Source organism: Hypomesus nipponensis, chromosome 3 (assembly GCF_054491055.1).
Source record: "Hypomesus nipponensis isolate SF chromosome 3, ASM5449105v1, whole genome shotgun sequence".
NCBI classification, from domain to species: Eukaryota; Metazoa; Chordata; class Actinopteri; order Osmeriformes; family Osmeridae; genus Hypomesus; species Hypomesus nipponensis.
Window position 1 is genome coordinate 5,597,767 of NC_140363.1, and position 18,149 is coordinate 5,615,915.

The 18,149-nt window shown below is 47.8% G+C and overlaps 3 protein-coding genes across 3 annotated transcripts in view; all 3 read left to right on the forward strand.

The window, feature by feature from the left end:
* The first annotated feature begins 81 nt into the window (after window positions 1-81).
* On the forward strand, window positions 82-1,967 carry nat8 (N-acetyltransferase 8). Its single transcript, XM_084675258.1, has 2 exons — window positions 82-205; window positions 1,069-1,967. Exons 1-2 carry the CDS (start codon window positions 109-111, stop codon window positions 1,746-1,748), a joined length of 777 nt encoding a protein of 258 aa, XP_084531384.1. The 5' UTR covers window positions 82-108; the 3' UTR covers window positions 1,749-1,967.
* Window positions 100-3,045, forward strand: LOC146299525 (putative N-acetyltransferase camello). Its single transcript, XM_084675259.1, has 2 exons — window positions 100-205; window positions 2,192-3,045. Exon 2 carries the CDS (start codon window positions 2,205-2,207, stop codon window positions 2,910-2,912), a length of 708 nt encoding a protein of 235 aa, XP_084531385.1. The 5' UTR covers window positions 100-205; window positions 2,192-2,204; the 3' UTR covers window positions 2,913-3,045.
* An 83-nt stretch (window positions 3,046-3,128) lies between these two features.
* The window catches only part of dctn1b (dynactin 1b), a 31,341-nt gene continuing 16,320 nt past the window's right edge, over window positions 3,129-18,149 (forward strand). Inside the window, exons 1-5 of the mRNA XM_084673348.1 lie at window positions 3,129-3,191; window positions 7,753-8,065; window positions 11,704-11,955; window positions 12,607-12,685; window positions 13,876-13,907. Of these exons, the coding sequence (XP_084529474.1) occupies window positions 8,033-8,065; window positions 11,704-11,955; window positions 12,607-12,685; window positions 13,876-13,907 (396 nt within the window). The 5' untranslated portion in view covers window positions 3,129-3,191; window positions 7,753-8,032. The remainder of the gene's footprint in view (window positions 3,192-7,752; window positions 8,066-11,703; window positions 11,956-12,606; window positions 12,686-13,875; window positions 13,908-18,149) is intronic.

Here is an 18,149-nt window from a genome sequence, read left to right on the forward strand (position 1 = left end):
TGTATGTCTGTGTATGTATTTTTATTTGTATGAATTTGCCGGAAACACCCACTTAATAATATATTAAGCATATATAAGAAACGTAGGAGAAATGGGAGGAGACCTAGTATGGGAATAGGACGCATACCAACTAGCTGTAGCCGCAAAACTGACGACAGCACAACACACAACTGTTCGTCTCTTCCCGGATACCATTACATTCCGGGTAGGTAGCGAATGACAATCAAACAAAGCTATCTTATTGATCGGGGTATATGTATTGATTTTGTTGTTGCGTGTTCTAACATTTATTTGAATGATTTAATTTAAACACAAATACAATTAGCTCTAGCTCTATGCTAGTAGTAGCTGGTTAGCCTACTGACAAAGTTAAAGGATTATGATGGATCAATATATTAAACTGCTCTATCTAGCTAATTTGAAATAAGAAAATGTAACAACAGTTAGGTATCACCAGTCATTGGGCTATGATTTAAGGTGTGTTTGTCTACACTACTAGACGTTAGCGAACTATTTAGCTAGCCGCTAGAGTTTACTGGTAATCTAGCCACACTACTGTACAGTAGCTAGCTAATCGCTAGATAAAATGGTAGAGCTAGGCACCTTTTAATGAATTACCAGCAATACGGTCTCACGACATTCATGAAACTAAGGTCATTGACATACAGACTTTAGGCACACGTGAAATAATTAAAGCACCTTGCTACCCCCAGTGCAATACAACGAAATACAATATAATCACAAAATACTAAACAAAATTAATTTGTTTAGTAAAGATATCCATTAGTCGTCAACTTTATCACCTAAAACTGGCTAGCAATTTATCGATGGCTCAAACCGAAGGCTAACCATAAGGGTTCCTCTTTGCCTTAAAGTTGGCCTAAAATCAATGCAGGTGTTTTATTACTTATCATCTGCTATTTTTCTAAATTCTATAGCTTTCCTTTTTCCACCATGCTAAAGTCAGCCCCCTCAGTGTTTGCAGGGTTGTCCATATGTATTGAAAGAGTAGCTCTTCCCCACCCTATTTAGGAAACACCAGCCCTTATTTTTGTCTTTGCACTGAAGGTCAGGGCCACGTCATGGCTGCTCTCAAGATCCGGAAGTATCAGAAGGATGACGAGGAGGCCGTGAAGGAGATCTTCACGCTGGGCATGAGCGAGCACGTTCCCTCGTCCTTCATGCACCTCTTGAAGCAGCCCCTCACCCAGATGGTGATGATGTGTGTGTTCTGCGCTCTGCTGGCCAGCTCCCGGTCCATTATGCTGCCTGTGATGGCTGTCACTCTCCTGCTGGCGGGCGCCAGGCAGCTGGTGGGCTACCTGTTCACCAGCTACATCGACACCTCCCTCAGAAAGGACCTCAACCACATCCAGGAGACCTACCTGGAGCAGAAGAACTCGTGCTTCTGGGTGGCGGAGTGGGAGGGCCGGGTGGTGGGCACCGTGGCCTGCCTGCCGGCGGAGAGGGAGCCCGGATGTCTGGAGCTGAAGCGCATGTCGGTCCTCCGTACGCACCGCGGCAGGGGCATCGCCAAGGCGCTGTGCCGGACGGTAGCAGAGTTCACCCAGGAGCGCGGCTTCCCGGCGGTGGTCCTGTACACCTCGGTGGTGCAGACGGATGCTCAGAAGCTGTACGAGCACATGGGCTACACCAAGATCAGGGAGTTTGTCATTCCCGAGCTCGTGGCAAAAATCACAAACTTCTCCCTGATGGAGTACAGACTGGATTTGCAGAAACAGGACTGATGCAAGGTGGTGGGCGGACTTTGACGTTGCATTCCTCGCTGAATCCCCAGCCTCAGGGCGTATTTTCAGACAGACCTGTATAGATCATGTTGACCACGCTCTGCCTAAACAGATATACTAAACTAAATACAATAGAGGCATTTCATGTTTAACTGACTTATTAAATGTACTGATGCATTATGTATGTTATTTTTAATAAAGTGTGAAGTATTTGGTCTGTATTTTGTTATGTCCAATTGAGTGAAGATGAAAGCCATTGTTGTTGTACATCCTGAGATTGTCTGTCTCAGGAGCGCACAATTTGCCTGCTGTTTTATGTTTGTTACTCTAGGTCCGTTAAATGGATGTTTGTACCGTCAACAGGAAACAGAGCCAGCCTCATGAAACCTCTGGTTTGATGGTGTGTGTGTGTGTAATGCTAGTGAGCTGTCTTCTTCTTCCAGGGCCCCCAGAGTGATGTCCCCTCCTCTGATCCGTGTGTTCCAGGATGAGGACTATGACGAGGTCAGGGAGGTGTACTCCGCAGGGTTTGGGGAGCACCTCAACGCTGTGTGCTTCCAGACCCTCAGACAGACCTGGGTGCAGCTGGCCCTGCTTGTCTTCCTGTGGGGCGTCAGCTCCCTGTCCGGGTCCCTCTCCTTCGCTGGTGTCTCCACAGCCCTGCTCGTGCTGGCTGGGCGGGAGGGGGTGAGGTACCTCTTCAACCAAGGCATCAGGCTGGGGCTCCGAGAGGACCTGCTGGATGTGAGAGCCAGCTACATGCAGGAAGGAGCCGTCTCCTGTTTCTGGGTGGCCGAGAGCCAGGGGAGAGTGGTGGGCACAGTGGCCATCCTGCCAGCCCCCTCTCAGCCCGGCGCCTGGGAGCTGAAGAGGATATCAGTTCGGAGGGAGGTCAGGGGTCGCGGGATCGCTATGGCGCTGTGTGGGACGGCTCTGGCGTTCGCTGCAGCTCATGGGGTGAAGGATATAGTGCTGTTCACCTCCATGCTGCAGACAGACGCCCACAAGCTGTACCACCGCATGGGCTTCCACAAGATTGAAGAGTTTTTGTGGCCCTCCCTACCGGCCAGACTCATCAACTTCATGGTGTATAAATACGGATACAGTGTGCATGCTGGCCTGGAGGCTCATTCTGAGAATGAACATTACACCAAGAGTCAATAAATAATGCCATTTGCTAATGACAAGCAGTTTTATATTTGTTCTCTTTTTAAATTTTGTATTGTCATTTAACAGTATTATTTCCCATATTTTGTTCTGTGCTGAATAAAAAGGATTCTTTCCTGTATTTAATGTTCTTGGATTGACGGTGTTGTTTATATAGCCTACGATCAGGCATGTGCACGGGCACCTCAGGATGTGACTGGACATTGGGAACTGGGGCGTGAGAACTGTCAAATGCGAGCGTGTAAACATACAACACACAAACAGTAGTTAAGTGAGGTAAGTCATTCTTTTTTTTATATAAATAATCTATACGCGTTCACATGTACATGCTGGCTGAGTTTCTGTAGCAAAACAGTGCACCCGAAACGGTTGGTAGAAACACGAGAAATCTTGCTGGCCACGCCGCTCGATCAGCTGTGGTCTACAACAGGGAGTGCCCCGTGCACAGACCCGGCACGGCTATCTGGTTGTGAAATGAGCGAATATATCTTGTAAAAGATGTTCGTTGATGTATGCCCGGACGTAATTATTAAAATGGTGACATTAGCGACATTAATGTTTCTTAAACATTGGCTTGTGTAGAACCACACCCTTGTGAATACAATTCCAAGATATTAGGCCTACTGATATATTTTTTATGAATGGGAATGGTTGATCAATGTTCGACTCTTTGTATTCAAAGAAAGGAAATTAAATTCAAACAAGTTGTACTACTGTTTTGAAATGTATTCTCGTGGAATAGCTTACTGAACGCATACACATTTTCAAAGGAGGTAGTATTTTACGTCACTAGATGGCACTACATTGTAAATAGGCAATGTCAGTCGAAAAAAAGAGGCTATGTCCGTTGTGTCCTACAACCACGAGGCAAAAGGGAAAGTACAGCTAGAATAGATACAATTTATAAATATTATGCCGAAATGAGTAGCGTAGGGCATAATATCACAATGCAACAAAAAAACATTGCAATATATATTTTATATTTTTATGAACCCTTTGATACACAAGCTTACCCCTTCTAATGCACAACATGGGCCCAAAATCACCTACTTAAATTTCCTATAACATTTCATGTGTGGCTGAGTGTTGCTTTTATATATAAAAAAAAAAATCATTTCATTATTTAAAATTATAATTGTTCATTAGGTATCTTGTTTTTGATTACCACACATCATTATTTCAATTTTTGTCTTTCTTACTTTCTGAGCAAAAAACATTTTTGTGTTACTACATCAAGTTTACAGACATGGGTCAAAAATGAAACTTTTGATATTTGCAATTTGGAACATATTTACTGTGGATAACTATTCACATGCCACACATTTCACAACTCAACACGGATGCTTCTAGGCTGGAAGATGTTCATCAGTGATTCAGTATAAAGCCACCATGGGGCTAAAGAGATTTGAGGATATCCTCAGCTTCATAAGGTTTGATGATAAGAGCTCTTCTTGTGGCTGGGTGGTAGTTGCATTTTGTTTTTACCCCACATCTCTCCATCACCTCTGTAATATACTTTTGGAGCTGTGACTTGGTCTTCATGGGCCTCTTATGTGGCATGACAAGCTCCTTGCCTAGCTCCTTGATGAACTGCCGCTTGGTCAAACCACCCATGTAATCAGGGTGCTGGTGTAGAAGTTAGTGTAGGCATTGAGGGTGGCAACATCCAGCACATTGTGCCAGACACCTCCGTGTTCTCCACTTACATGAGTAGTAGTAGTGCGAACTGTCTGATCCATTGTGTCCACTCCTGCTTTTCCTTTGTTACAGTACTGGATCCCAACATTGTTGTCATCCACTGCTTTGTCATCATGCATGGTGCTCAGAAGGACAAGAGCCTTTCCCTTCTTCTGCACATAGCTCACCATGGTCATGTTGCCATTGAATCCAAATTGAATGGCAGCATGACCATGGAAAAATTCGGAACTTGGCATCTCCTTGGATTTGGATGCCTTTGTGACATGTATGTTTGGCTTGTTCTGGCAAAGAGTCCCCACAATGTTCAGGTTCCTCTCAAGAAGCTTCTCACTCAGAGGGACACTGGAAGGGGTGAACACTCAGTTGACCACATAGGGGACCCTCACATCCAGAATATTTGAATTCCATATTTTGCAGGCTTTTTGGGCATGTATGGCACACACTGCTCATCTCTGGTGATAACGTTACTGGGATTGAACCGTCCTCTGCAATTAACCAGGAAACAGTCACACACATACCTGAATGCTGCTATGTGATCTGTTTCTTGTCACAAAGCCCTGTCATGAAGCAAAAGTATGAAGCTGCTGATATCTTATCTCTTTGCCCCATGGTGGCTTTATACATTGGATTTTGCAATTGAATCCAAAAATGCTCCTGCAAGGCCACATCTAGGCTCTTGTCCTCCCCTGCAAGGAGGGTCAAACTGATATAGGCCAAGCTTGACCAAGTTTGTTTGTCCAGGCTTCTCCTCTCTTTCACTTTTGCTGCTGCAGCTCTTTATCTGTAAGTTGTTGCATTTCAGGACCTCCTCCATTATGTCACTGATGAACATCTCCCAGCCTAAAATCAGCTGTGTTGATTTGTGAAATGTGTGGCAGGTGAATAGTTGTCTACAGTAAATATGTTCCAAATTGCAAAAATTAACAAATATTAAAAATGCCTACAAAACTCCATAGGAATACACATGGGTCATTTTTGACCCATGTCTGGAAACTGAAGGTAAGAAAAGAAAAAAATAAGTATTTGTGGCAATCAAAAACAAGATATTTAATTAATACTTGGAATATTACATTATGAAATAAATTGATTTGAAAAGATATGGCAAAGAAACACTCGGCCATACATGAAATGTCTTAGGAAAGGAATGTGGGAAATGAATGTGGGTCAATGCATTTGGGTAATTTTCAGAAAATATGAAAATAAGGACTTGTGATGACTAAAAACAAGTTCATTGAGGAATACCTGAAATACTGAATGATTAGATACATTTTTGGGGAAGATAAAGAAAATGTAAACTCTGTCGGGTCACTTTGGACCCATGTTGTGTATCAAAGGGTTAATTCATACTACAGCCTGAAGTAAAACGCTGTAGGGTATTTTAGGGTATATTCACGCATGCTACGCAACATACCGTAAACGAAGCATCATGGTTCTAGTATAAGTCTTTATGACTGAAACGCTAGCTCACAGCTGCTGCTTTATTGACAATGACTACCTTTTTAAGTTCCCTTTATAGACCTTTAACCAGTTCATATCAGGATTGATGGTGTCGTATTTACAGGGTAAAAAGAAACTTCTGGAAATGCTGACAGGGGTGTAGCCAGGGGTGCAAACACTCACTGCGCGTGTCCCGGACATCATACCAGATCAGCATCACACAGATCTCTATCCCCACCATCTATCAGTACACTTTCTATCTACTTCCTATATCTACCCTCTATCTTCACCTCCGATCTCTGACCTCTATATCTGCCCTATATCTCTACCCTCTATATCTACCCTCTATCTCCACTTCCTATCTTTGCGATCTATTTCTACCCTCTATTTCCATCCTATATCTCCATCCTCTATCTCGGTCCTCTATCTCTACCTTATATCTCTACCTCCTATCTCTACTCTCTTGCCTGGGAAAGAAGAGTCTCTCTCTCCTCTGCCATCAGCACTGCCCCTCTCCCCACCAACACCCCCACCCCCAGAGGCACTGCAGGTATTTCCTAATGACTAAATCTCTGTCTCTAACTGAAAACTATTCCAAGCACCCAGCCTGAACCAGACCTGTCCTGTCTAGCATACACCTGCTTTAATAGCATTTTCATTTTGAATTTGATTCAAACTGTAACCAGCCTTTGCACTGCTCATTTATATTGAATCCTTAATAGTTAATTATGATGAATAGTGTTCATGCATCGCATGTGGTTTGGTCAAGAGGGCTTGTTTGTGTTTGTATGCTATTACAGTTACTCATCCCCCGCCTCAATGAGCATCGGCCCCTCTTTAGTCCTCAAAACAGATCAAATAGGTGGACAATCCCAGTAGTTACAGTTAGCTGATAGTGAACGTGAATCCCTTTTGCCTGTCGTAATCTGCCAACACATCATGCAATCTGCTTTGCTTACAGTGAGCTGTCTGTGCTGTATGTGACTGCAGCCCACAAGGCTTTTGTGTTCCGACACAATGAAATCAAATGAATTGAGCTGGGCAGGGCTGATTGTAGAAATACATTGACCATAGTCTGTGTGTTTGGCTACTCCCTCTTTTTCAAAGCCCCCAAACAGGTGTGAGCTTTGTGAAGTGATAGATCAGCATTTTCAAACACGAGTTGAAACACTGTTGCTTGGTTTGGAATTACAAGCATGGCCAGTGGTTTGTGGTTTATGGTTTGTCTTTAGACTCGAGTAGTGGGTGAAATGAGTGCGATTCTTCTGTGAAGGTCTGCTTAGACGCATCTGCAAACACATTGGACTGGTCTGCCTCTGCTGGCACTGCTCATTCTAATATATACAGAACCATGTTTAGTGTCTGCTGTGAAAGCAACAGACTACTAAATAAAACATTCAGGTTTATTACCACTACACTACCAATCCTCTGATCATCCCTAACTCTAGCCGGGACACGGAGGAGAGAGAGACGCTGCCTCTGGTTGACGAGGTGGAAGATTGCATGAGAAAGCATCCTGAACGTGGCAGGCTCTAGGACCCAGTGCAGCAGTCTGGGCCTAGCAGCCCTCCCTCCCGCAGAAGGCCAGTGCAGACTGTAGCGCAGTGCCGCCTCGCAGCCCACCGCCACTTGCCACCGCTTCCTCTCTGCTCCTCCTGTCTCTTTCGGTTTGGTCCGTTCATCCTTCTCCTCGCCTCTCCAGCCCCAGGGGGAGGGAGCGAGGCAGATCCTCAGGCCGTCCGGAAGCCCCAGACCACCCAGGCTCAGGACCCACGTCTGACCAGCTTCCACAGGGAGGGGAGGTAGCCCAGCCCAGGGTCTGAGAAGCAGGGCAGGGATGCTGTGATTTGGGGGGGAGAGCAGAGACCCTACAGTAGCATCACCGAACCCTGTCTTCCTGTGTGTCTGCATCCCACCCGCCACTCAGCACCTGCCTCAGCGCAGCAGAGACAGCAGGCTGTGACTGTGGAGAACATCCAGACATGTCTCAGACTAGGAGGAACACGTACACCCGGGTGAGTGTGTGTTTACATGTCGAACAGACGAGGGGGTTTGAGGAGCGTTGGGGAGGGGCAGCTGCTGTGGGAGACGGGCTCCTCCCGCCCTCCCCCGCCCCGCTTCCTGTCCTGGTGCTTGGCATCCTGGCGGATGTGCTGTGTGTCGCCCCGTCTGTCAGGTGTTGATGTGTTTGCGCTTCAGATAAGGGGATTAGGATGCTCTGAATGACCTCATAACCTCATCTCTAATCTCACCTATCTCAGTGTTTCTGCCTCAGTGTCCGGGCTGTGTCCGATCATGGTGTCTCGTGTCTGGAAGACACCAGGCCTTGTGTATTTGAAGGGGTGGCTGCAGGAGCAGGAGATATTTAGGGCCGTGTAATGGTTGGTCTATTGTTGTCCCCGGACACTCAGTCAGCCAGCGTGACATCACTTCCTAGCCGTTACCCCTCTTTGTGGTCACACAGGAATGACATCATCAGTGCTCACCAATTCTTTGTCGTTACTTTAACTATGTACTTCTGATCCTTGTTTTTCTCAATCCCCTATCTTTATGTAGTATTTGTATGTCTGTTTATTACCGTTTTGTATGATGGTATTCAAATTGGAATATGAATCATGGAAGTGTTGCTGTGTCCGGTGGGCAGGGTGCTGGGATAGCGTCCCCTGTCTGCTGGGGTGACTGGGGTCCCCGCTCTTGTTTGTACGCCTCTGGTGCTGGTAGCCACCAGCAGGCACGATGTAGCATGAGCCTGGCGTGTGTCTGTGTTGTTGTAAGAGTAGAGTGCTAGTGAATAATTCAGACTGCCTCCCCTGAACCCCTTACCTCCCTCCTACAGCATGGTGCACTGGCCTAGGTATTATATAAGACACTATGAATGTTTGATCCTGCGGTTGTGGTCTAACAAAGCACTCAGGCCCACACAACTTTCAACTACAAGCCTGAGGTTTGGTATTGAGTGTGGAGGATGTGCAACTACTCGGACCTGTTTCATGTCACGGACCAATGGTCTGAATGTTCAGCAGAACTGCAGTCAAAGTTGTGCGGGGCATCCATGGGATATGGGGAATAGCTATGGATGAAACAAACAAGACTTGTTTTCCTGCTGCCTCGGTCCGGACTTGGATCAGACACTCCTAGACTCAGGAATCCTGAGGGGGATTGAATATGCTCAAATTGATCCCTTTCTGGGTTTCTTCTAAGCTCTTTGCACTCAGAGGTTTGGTTGGAGGACAGAAGTCACTAACGCTCTTAGTCTGTGTGTCAGGTGTTTCCAGGGTTGTGCTTGCGCTCTGGCTGGGATTGTCACGTTGAACCAGCACAACGGTATGTGTTTTGGCACGCAATTTGTAAGTGTATTCATGTATTTTTTTTTGCTGCTTTTATTATCTCGAGGAATTGGAACTATAACAAAATATATTTTCAACAATGACAGCCAATGCTGTATTTCCAGCCCTTCTGTCTCTACTGTATCAATATAGATATATAGATAAATATTTATAAACATAGGAGCCAATTATAGTACACCAAGGTATGCTTGTTTTGGTGCACCTGAAATTGAGCGTTCCTGGATGTTCCTATTGACCAATCCCAAAAAAAGGCAAAACACAGGGTGATATGGTGTAGTCCAGCTGTTGCCTGCTTCACTTTAACTTTGGCCTTTTTTTCTTTCGATTATTGGTGGTTAAATCTCACTGTAAAGAACGTAGGCGAGGAATGTTGACTAGTTTAACTACCTAAGAGGTAGTGGTGTCTTTGAGATTAAGCGTTCTCAAAGCCCTGGTCTTAAAATTCCCCAGTTGATATTAGGGACTGTAATGACAGTCACACTGCAGCATGTGAGACTGCCCAGACAAAGAGCCTGTATATCGCCATTTTACTGAACAGCCATCTAAGGCAACTGCTCTCTTTACAGACAGGTCAAGAGCCTGGACAATATTTAGATTCTGTTTCAGTCATCTGCAGTATTGTTTTTCGCCGTCTCAGATTATCTGGATATTTAAGATTGAGTTTCAAGAAGGAAGTCGCCCTGATCTTCTGTCCTTCCACCTCTCCTCTCCTCGTTGGAACTCTGTTGTAGACAGACCTCTCGTCATCTAGACCACCAGACAGCCTTCCATCTAGACCACCACACAGCCTTCCATCTAGACCACCACACAGCCTTCCATCTAGACCACCACACAGCCTTCCATCTAGACCACCACACAGCCTTCCATCTAGACCACCACACAGCCTTCCATCTAGACCACCACACAGCCTTCCATCTAGACCACCAGACAGCCTTCCATCTAGACCACCACACAGCCTTCCATCTAGACCACCACACAGCCTTCCATCTAGACCACCACACAGCCTTCCATCTAGACCACCACACAGCCTTCCATCTAGACCACCACACAGCCTTCCATCTAGACCACCACACAGCCTTCCATCTAGACCACCAGACAGCCTTCCATCTAGACCACCACACAGCCTTCCATCTAGACCACCACACAGCCTTCCATCTAGACCACCACACAGCCTTCCATCTAGACCACCACACAGCCTTCCATCTAGACCACCACACAGCCTTCCATCTAGACCACCAGACAGCCTTCCATCTAGACCACCAGACAGCCTTCCATCTAGACCACCAGACAGCCTTCCATCTAGACCACCACACAGCCTTCCATCTAGACCACCACACAGCCTTCCATCTAGACCACCAGACAGCCTTCCATCTAGACCACCACACAGCCTTCCATCTAGACCACCACACAGCCCCCCTGGCAGACATCTAGACAGGCATATTGCCCCCATACAACTCATAACCCTTATAAGAGTTAGGACAGAAGTGTCAAACTGAGGGATTTTGTGCTATTAGTGTTACTCATCCACCATCATCCTTGGGACCTGCCCCCCCCTCCTCCCTCCCAGGCCTGAACTGAAGAAGTCTGGGCTGGGGAGGGTCCTGGCCCTCCCTACGTCCTCCGAAAGAAGAGCCCACATAAGGGACCAAAACTAGAATGTTGGACGCAAATCCTGTGCTATTAGAGTTACGTCCAGGGTGTTGGTATACCCAGGGTGCTGGGATAACCAGGAATATGGGATAACCAGGGTGCTGGGATAGCCAGGGATCTGGGATAACCAGGGATCTGGGATAACCAGGGTGCTGGGATAACCAGGGTGCTGGGATAACCAGGGATCTGGGATAACCAGGGATCTGGGATAACCAGGGATCTGGGATAACCAGGGTGCTGGGATAACCAGGGTGCTGGGATAACCAGGGATCTGGGATAACCAGGGATCTGGGATAACCAGGGTGCTGGGATAACCAGGGATCTGGGATAACCAGGGTGCTGGGATAACCACATCCTCTCAGGTTGAATCCAACATTCTTCCTTTTTGCTGAGTCATGTTCCGCAGTTTTTCATAGCACAGCTCTGCTAATTGTGTTGCCAGCATTATTAGATCACCAAACGATCACAGTCCTTCTCATGGTATCTGCTGTCCCTGTTTCTCGTCTCCTCCCACCTCCACCCCAGACGTGTCACCAATGGTGTGATTGTTCCCCCTCTCCTCGCCCCAGACAGACATGTCTATTGCTGTGTCTTCTTTCTGCTCTTTGCCCCCACCCCCAGACTTACACCTCATGCTGTTCCATCTTCCCCCCCAGACCACCAGCAGTGGCAGCAGTAGGATGAGTTCTGACGGGGGCGGCCGGCCGGCCAAGGTGGGCTCCCTGGTGGAGGTGATCGGGAAGGGCCAGCGGGGCACAGTGGCCTTCATCGGCGCCACGCTGTTCGCCTCGGGCAAGTGGGTGGGCGTGATCCTGGACGAGGCCAAGGGCAAGAACGATGGCACGGTGCAGGGCAAGCGATACTTCACCTGCGAGGAGAACCACGGCATCTTCGTACGGCAGAGCCAGGTGAGACGCTCTCTCTCTCTCTCTCTCTCTCTCTGTCTCTCTGTCTCTCTGTCTCTCTGTCTCTCTCTCTCTCTCTCTCTCTCTCTCTCTCTCTCTCTCTCTCTTTCTCTTTCTCTTTCTGTCTGTCTCACTCCTTGCACTCATTATAAGTCTGTACATCTTTCTCTCTCTTCCGTGTTAAGTCAAATCTGTAGATCAGCATAAATATCATATAAATATTGATTAGATACTGTACCTTTGCTTGGTTGGTTCCAGACTGTAACAGAGTAAACACTCCAGATGCTTTGGGATGAAATGGTTGCTGTGGATACACACATGACAGTCAGTAACCGTAATTATATTTCGCACAAAGATTAATATTCTGATGTCTCTCTCTCCTTTCTATTGTCCCTCTGCCTCCTCCCTTTCTCCTTCTCTTCTCTTCTCTCCCTCCTTCTCTTCTTCTCACCCTCTCCCTACTTCTCTCTTTCTCTCCCCATCTATCCCTTTATATCTCTGTCCCTCTCCAATTCTTTCTCTCTCCCCCTCTATCTCCCTCCCTCTCTCCCCTTTTCTCTCCCTCTCCCTCCCTCCCTCCTTCTCCTCCTCTCTCCCTCCCTCCGTCTTCCCTTCTCTCCCCCTGTCTCCCTCCCTCTCCTCTCTCTCCCTCAGATTCAGCTGGTGGATGATGGTGCAGACACCACGTCTCCTGAGACACCTGAACCGGCCACCTCCAAGGTCCCCAAGCGAGGTGCGGAGGAGAAGCTACAGGGGAGCCAGGAGGAGGGGTGGGAGGGAAGATGGAAGACAGGGAGTATGGGGGGTGGTGGCGGGAGGGAGGCAGAGGATAGAGGGAGGAGGGAGTTTTGAGGGATGGACAGAGGGGAGGACGTAAGGGAGATGAGGGGAGGATGGAAGGGAGGGAGGAGGGGAGGGAGGATGAGTGGGTAGAGGGAAGGATGGAGAGGAGGATGGAAGGTAGGTAGGGAAATGGGGAGTGAGGGAGGAAGGATGAGAGGGAGGGGTGGAGGGTTTGAGAAGAGGAGGGAGGTAACTGTTATCCTGTAGCTTTTCATCAGCTTTAGCTATCATGGTCCCCTGCACGTGCTTTCACACCCAGTCTTGTTACCCAGGGCTGGTACAATGAGTCAAGCAGCTTGTGGTCTCTGCGCCCCTCTGCACCCCTAGACTCACAACATATGTGATATTCTACTGACCTCAGTCTGACTCATTCATACATACACAGAAAAGGCAATCTGTCTCTCTCTCCCTGTCTCTTTTTCTGTCATTAATGTTTTTTTTTCTCTATATTTCTTTTTTGTTTTTCATATCTCCGTCAGAACAAAGATTGTGTCCTAGGCAGTGGCTGAGTGGTGCCAAAGGGGTGTTGCTATGGTTACAGCTCACTGCAGCAGTGATTTTTTTTGGGGGGGGCAGGGCTCTGTATTTGGAGCTTACAGTGGAACAGAGGGAGAGGAGGACAAGTGAGAGAAACAGGGGGAAAGAGGGGGAGGCGGAAGGAGAGGAAGAGAGGAGGAGGAGGGGAGAAGGACAAGGAGAGGATAGGAGGAGGAAGAGAACAGGAGGGGGAGGAGAAGGAGGAGGAGAGGAGCAGGAGGGGGAAGGGGATGAGGTCCGAAGACAGAACAGGACAGGAGGGAGAGGAGGAGGGGGATGAAAGGAGAGGAGGGGTGTGTGTTATTCAGGGTAAGGTCTCTCCCTGGGGGGTGGGTGTTATTTACTTGAAGGATCTGAGAGCATGAGCAAGCTCCGAAGCCATCCAGGTACAGAGGATCACATGGCTCCCCTACCTGGGAGACAGCAGCTGTATTTCCTGTTTACATTGTCGGGTTCAAACCAGGATGTGTGCAGACCTTCACTCTCTGTAGGGATATTGTAGATAATATACTAAAGTCTTGTTTGTTTTCCCTTTCTCCTCAGATATCCTGGACTTGCCCAAGTCCAATAAACTGGTGAGTGATAGGACCTGAGCCAAGAGCTCTCCACCAATCAGGGGGCAGCACACCGAGATAGGGTGCCTATCTGGAGGGAACACACACTTGAACACACACATACCTGAGCACACGCACGCACACACACCTGAGCATGTTCACACCTGAACAGACAAACACATACCAGCACACACACCATTTATCACACATCCAGCTGACTGACCTGAATGTTAAAACTAACTGTGTCTTCTGGTGTGAAAGTTTTCCTAAAAGTGGATTTGTTTTCATAGAAACAGCGGTGTTGTGTGACAGGCTGTCATATGTTAGATGTGTGTTTGTAATCCCTAAAGCGTCTTACATGACTGTATTGCTCCTGAATGCTTCAATGCTCCAGAATGTTAAATACAGCGATGGTATTGTAGGCTGGTTCAGCTCTCCTGTTTAATCCCTCTTCCCAGAGTCATGGACCCTGATCTGCCTCTCACCATCCTAGCCCCCTTCTCTTACGTCCTCCTCTGCTGTTCCTTGTTACCCTTCATTCCTCCAAATCTCCACAGTCTGTTTGACTGCGTAGCAGTCTGGACCACATCCAGGATCTGTTTGTTAATTTCCTGTCCAGCAGAGGGCACCCTTTGATCACCAGTTTATTTCCTGAATGCCTGAAAGTCTTCTTTTCTTCTTTTTGTGGTTTCTTTGATGATTTGCTTTTAAGAATTTGTTGAAAGTCTCAATTAATGTCTCAGATATGATTGATGTTTGATTATTTGAGTTCTGCTTCTGCTTCAACTGCGATCCTTGGCAGGAAGCAAAACATAGGCTTCACAGTTCAGGGTGAGGAGGAAGGATGGAAGAGAGAGAGGAAGGGAGGTGAGGAGAGGTGATACGCAGGAGAGGTGATATGATGGAGAGGAGGTATCGTGTCAACGTGTCTCCGTGGACACGACTGACTGTTCATGTTCCTCTCCTCCTCCTCATCCTCCTCTCTCTTCTCTATCCTCAGCTCCCTTCTCAATCCTCCTCTCACTTCTCCATCCTCCCTCTCCTCCTCCTCTCATCACCCTTCTCCCTCCTCCTTTCCACATCCCCGCTTCTTCCTTTCACCGTTCTACCCTCACCTCCTCTACTCTGTCCTCCTCTCCTCTCTTCTCCTCTAATATCCTCTCCCCTGAGGGGCCTGGATGATCAGCCTGTCAGCTCTTGTCAGCATCACAAGCCTGGCTCAACAATAGTTCACAATCTAAAAAGGTCGATACACAAATAAACCAGACATAGTCAGTGTTTGTAGGCATACATAATGCCTCTGGATACATTTTTGTATATGTGTGTGCGTTTGTTTGTTTGCAATGTGTCTTTTTTTGATTAACTTGAATAGATAAAGAGCACAAACAGCACTAACTCAATCTTCTCATCACCTTCAGCATGTGAACTGTAACCTTGACCTCTAACCCTGACACCTTTGCACCCCCTCCTTCCCTGTGATCACGCAGCGAGGAGTGAAGCCCAAAAAGGTGGCACATGCCTCCAGAACCTCGGTAACAGTTGTCATGTTATAAATGTGGTAACCGTGGCTCTGATTGGCCTAGCTGCATGGCAACAGCACCTCATGACAACCCACCTGCACCCCAAGTTCCTCATCAAAACCATGGCTGTGTGTGTTTATTGTTTGTGTATGTGACCGTGTGTTTGTAATGTAAGACGCAACCAGGGGAGCTCAGTGCCATGTCTCTCCTGTCTGGTTGTTAGCTCGGCTTTCTGGTCTCAAGCTCTCCTGTCAGGTTGCTAGCTCTTATGCTAGCTAGCTCTCCTATCTGTTTGCTAGCTTGCCTGTCTGGTCGCTAGCTCCTATGCTAGCTCCTATGCTAGCTCCTCTCCTATCTGGTTGCTAGCTCGCCTGTCTGGTTGCTAACTCTCCTCTCTGGTTGTTATTGCTGTTATCTGTATGTGAGCATGCTTGTCTGGTTTCTAGCACTCCTGTCTGGTCACCAAGTCCTATGCTAGCTAGCTCTCCTGTCTGTCTGGTTATTAGCTGTCCTATCTGGTTGCTACCTTTCTGGTGGCTTGCTCATCTGCCTGATCTTTAGATCCTATGCTAGCTAGTTTTTCTGTCTGGTCACTGGTCTGTGTTTTCCATAGACTGTGTTTGTGCTGCACGGGACTATTGATACGCTGGTCCAATGTGCTTCCCTCCTGGGCGGGGTCACATTAGAGCTTCTGGGAAACATCAGGTTCTGGGTGTTGGACCTAGTCCTGCTGGGGATCCAGACAGTCTGTCTGCACAGTATGGATTACCTGCCAGGTCAACTACACTCAGCAACAGTGACCATCTCTACCCCCCGACCCCCCCCCCCACACACACACACACACACACACAATTTCTGGTGATGTAGAAATGGTGGAACTGTACAGTACCTCCAGGCAGAGGTTGTATACATCATATACTGAGCCCTCAGGTTGGAGCACTTCTAGTGAGTGAGAGGGAAGACAGAGAGAGGAGAGTGCAGGGAGAGTGTAAGAGAGAGCGAGGAGAAAGGGAGCTCTCCCTTTCAGGTAAGCATGAAAGAGCGAGTTAGAGATTGGATAGAGACGGGTAAAGATGGGGAGAAAGAGACGCAGAAAGGGAGAGAGAGGGAAAGATATCTTCCTTAATTTTTTTAAGAGGACACTTGTTTCCTGTGAAGCCTGTTAATGGACATGCACACATTTAGTTTTCCCCCCACTTTTGCTTCTGCAATGAGTGGCTCAAAAGCGTCATTGTGTATCCAGTGCACCAGGTCCAAGAGAATAGACTGATTTACATTATTTTGGAGTTGGAATTGCTGTCCCTTTATATCTTGTCCTTACTTTTACCATAATAGCTGATTTGATTCAGTGTAGTGAGGACTGTATGGAGTATCTAGTCAAGTATTCACGGTGTAAAGCACAGTTAAGTAGAATATCCTAATTGAGTTAATCCACTTTGGTACCCGTTCAGTAGGTCTGTGGGCACCGCAGGGGGGCAGATTAAGCAGACCCGGGGAAGAGACACTGCTGCTTATCCAAGAGCATGTGATCCTCTGGGCAGGGTAATGTAAGGTGGGGCAGGGCTGGGCAGGGGAGGGTACAGCAGACTAGGGCAGAGAAAAGTAGGATAGGGCAAGGCAGGGTTGGGCTGGGCCCAGTGTAGAGCTAGTACCAAGGTAGGGTAGGATAAGACTGGGCTTCCAATGTCTGTTTGTGTTCCTGTCAATATTTCTGTATATCTATATCTATCTACTGTCTCTACACGGCCTCCTCTGTCCTGGGTGACCATATGCAGCAGACACACTCACCCTCCCTGATCCTATTGTTTTGTAAAGCTAATTTAAATAGGCCCATAGAGGGCCATTGAGTGGGGTTGCTAGGATACAGGGGGAGTCTTGCATCAGTGCTACCCCCCCTCCTCAGCTCCTCCTCCCTCTCTCCATCCCCTCTCTCCCTCTCTACCCTCTCCCTCATGACACGCCCCTCACACACACACACACACACACACAGACACACACATACATGCACACATTCTCACAGACACTTTGGTGCTCTTTTTCACCTCCCTCCTCTCTCTCTCCATGTATCCATTGTGTGTGTTGGGGGAGCAGAGCAGTGATGTAATGCTGAAGCAGGCCATTGGTTGGCCGACCACAGTGAGCAGAGGAAGGAGGGAGAAACGGAGGGAGGGAGCGATAGAGGAGAGGAGCGTCTCTGGGAGAACACGGGCTTGTCAGACTGGCTTGCAGCGAGATGTCAGAGTCTTAGTCAGCGTGAGAGGGGGGTCTGAGGGATCAGCTCTGGCAACCCTGCCGACTGCTCTGGTTTACTGAAGAGGCTGCAGGCTGCAGAGGAAGGAGCTGGGGGAGCCTGGGAAGAAACGATCTGCAGCCATTTGCACTGCGGCTTCCTTGCCTGAGCCCAGCGTCGAGGCTTCGGCTGTCTGTCTGCCGCTTGCCTGTCTGTCTGTCTGTCTGTCTGTGTGAAGCCGGGACTGCTATTCCTCCTATCTTTGTGGATCTGTAGGACTGAGTCCTCCTGCCTGTTTCATCCCTTTGTGTCTGTGTGTGACTGTGTGTGTGACCGGTTGTGTGTGTGACCGTGTGTGTGTCTGTGTCTTCTTCTCTTGCAAATATGATGAGACAGACTCCCGCCCCACGGAAGGTACTGATCACCGTCTGTTTCTTCCTGTGATTATTTCTGTCATGCACACTTGAGGTTTCATTCACGCTTTGTTGCATTCGAGGGTCGCGTTTCTGTTCA

Coding starts and splice junctions, on each gene's coding strand:
- nat8 (XM_084675258.1), top strand. CDS start 109: ATGGGAATAGGACGCATACCAACTAGCTGTAGCCGCAAAACTGACGAC. Junction 206..1,068: donor CGGATACCATTACATTCCGG/GTAGGTAGCGAA, acceptor TTTGCACTGAAG/GTCAGGGCCACGTCATGGCT.
- LOC146299525 (XM_084675259.1), top strand. CDS start 2,205: ATGTCCCCTCCTCTGATCCGTGTGTTCCAGGATGAGGACTATGACGAG.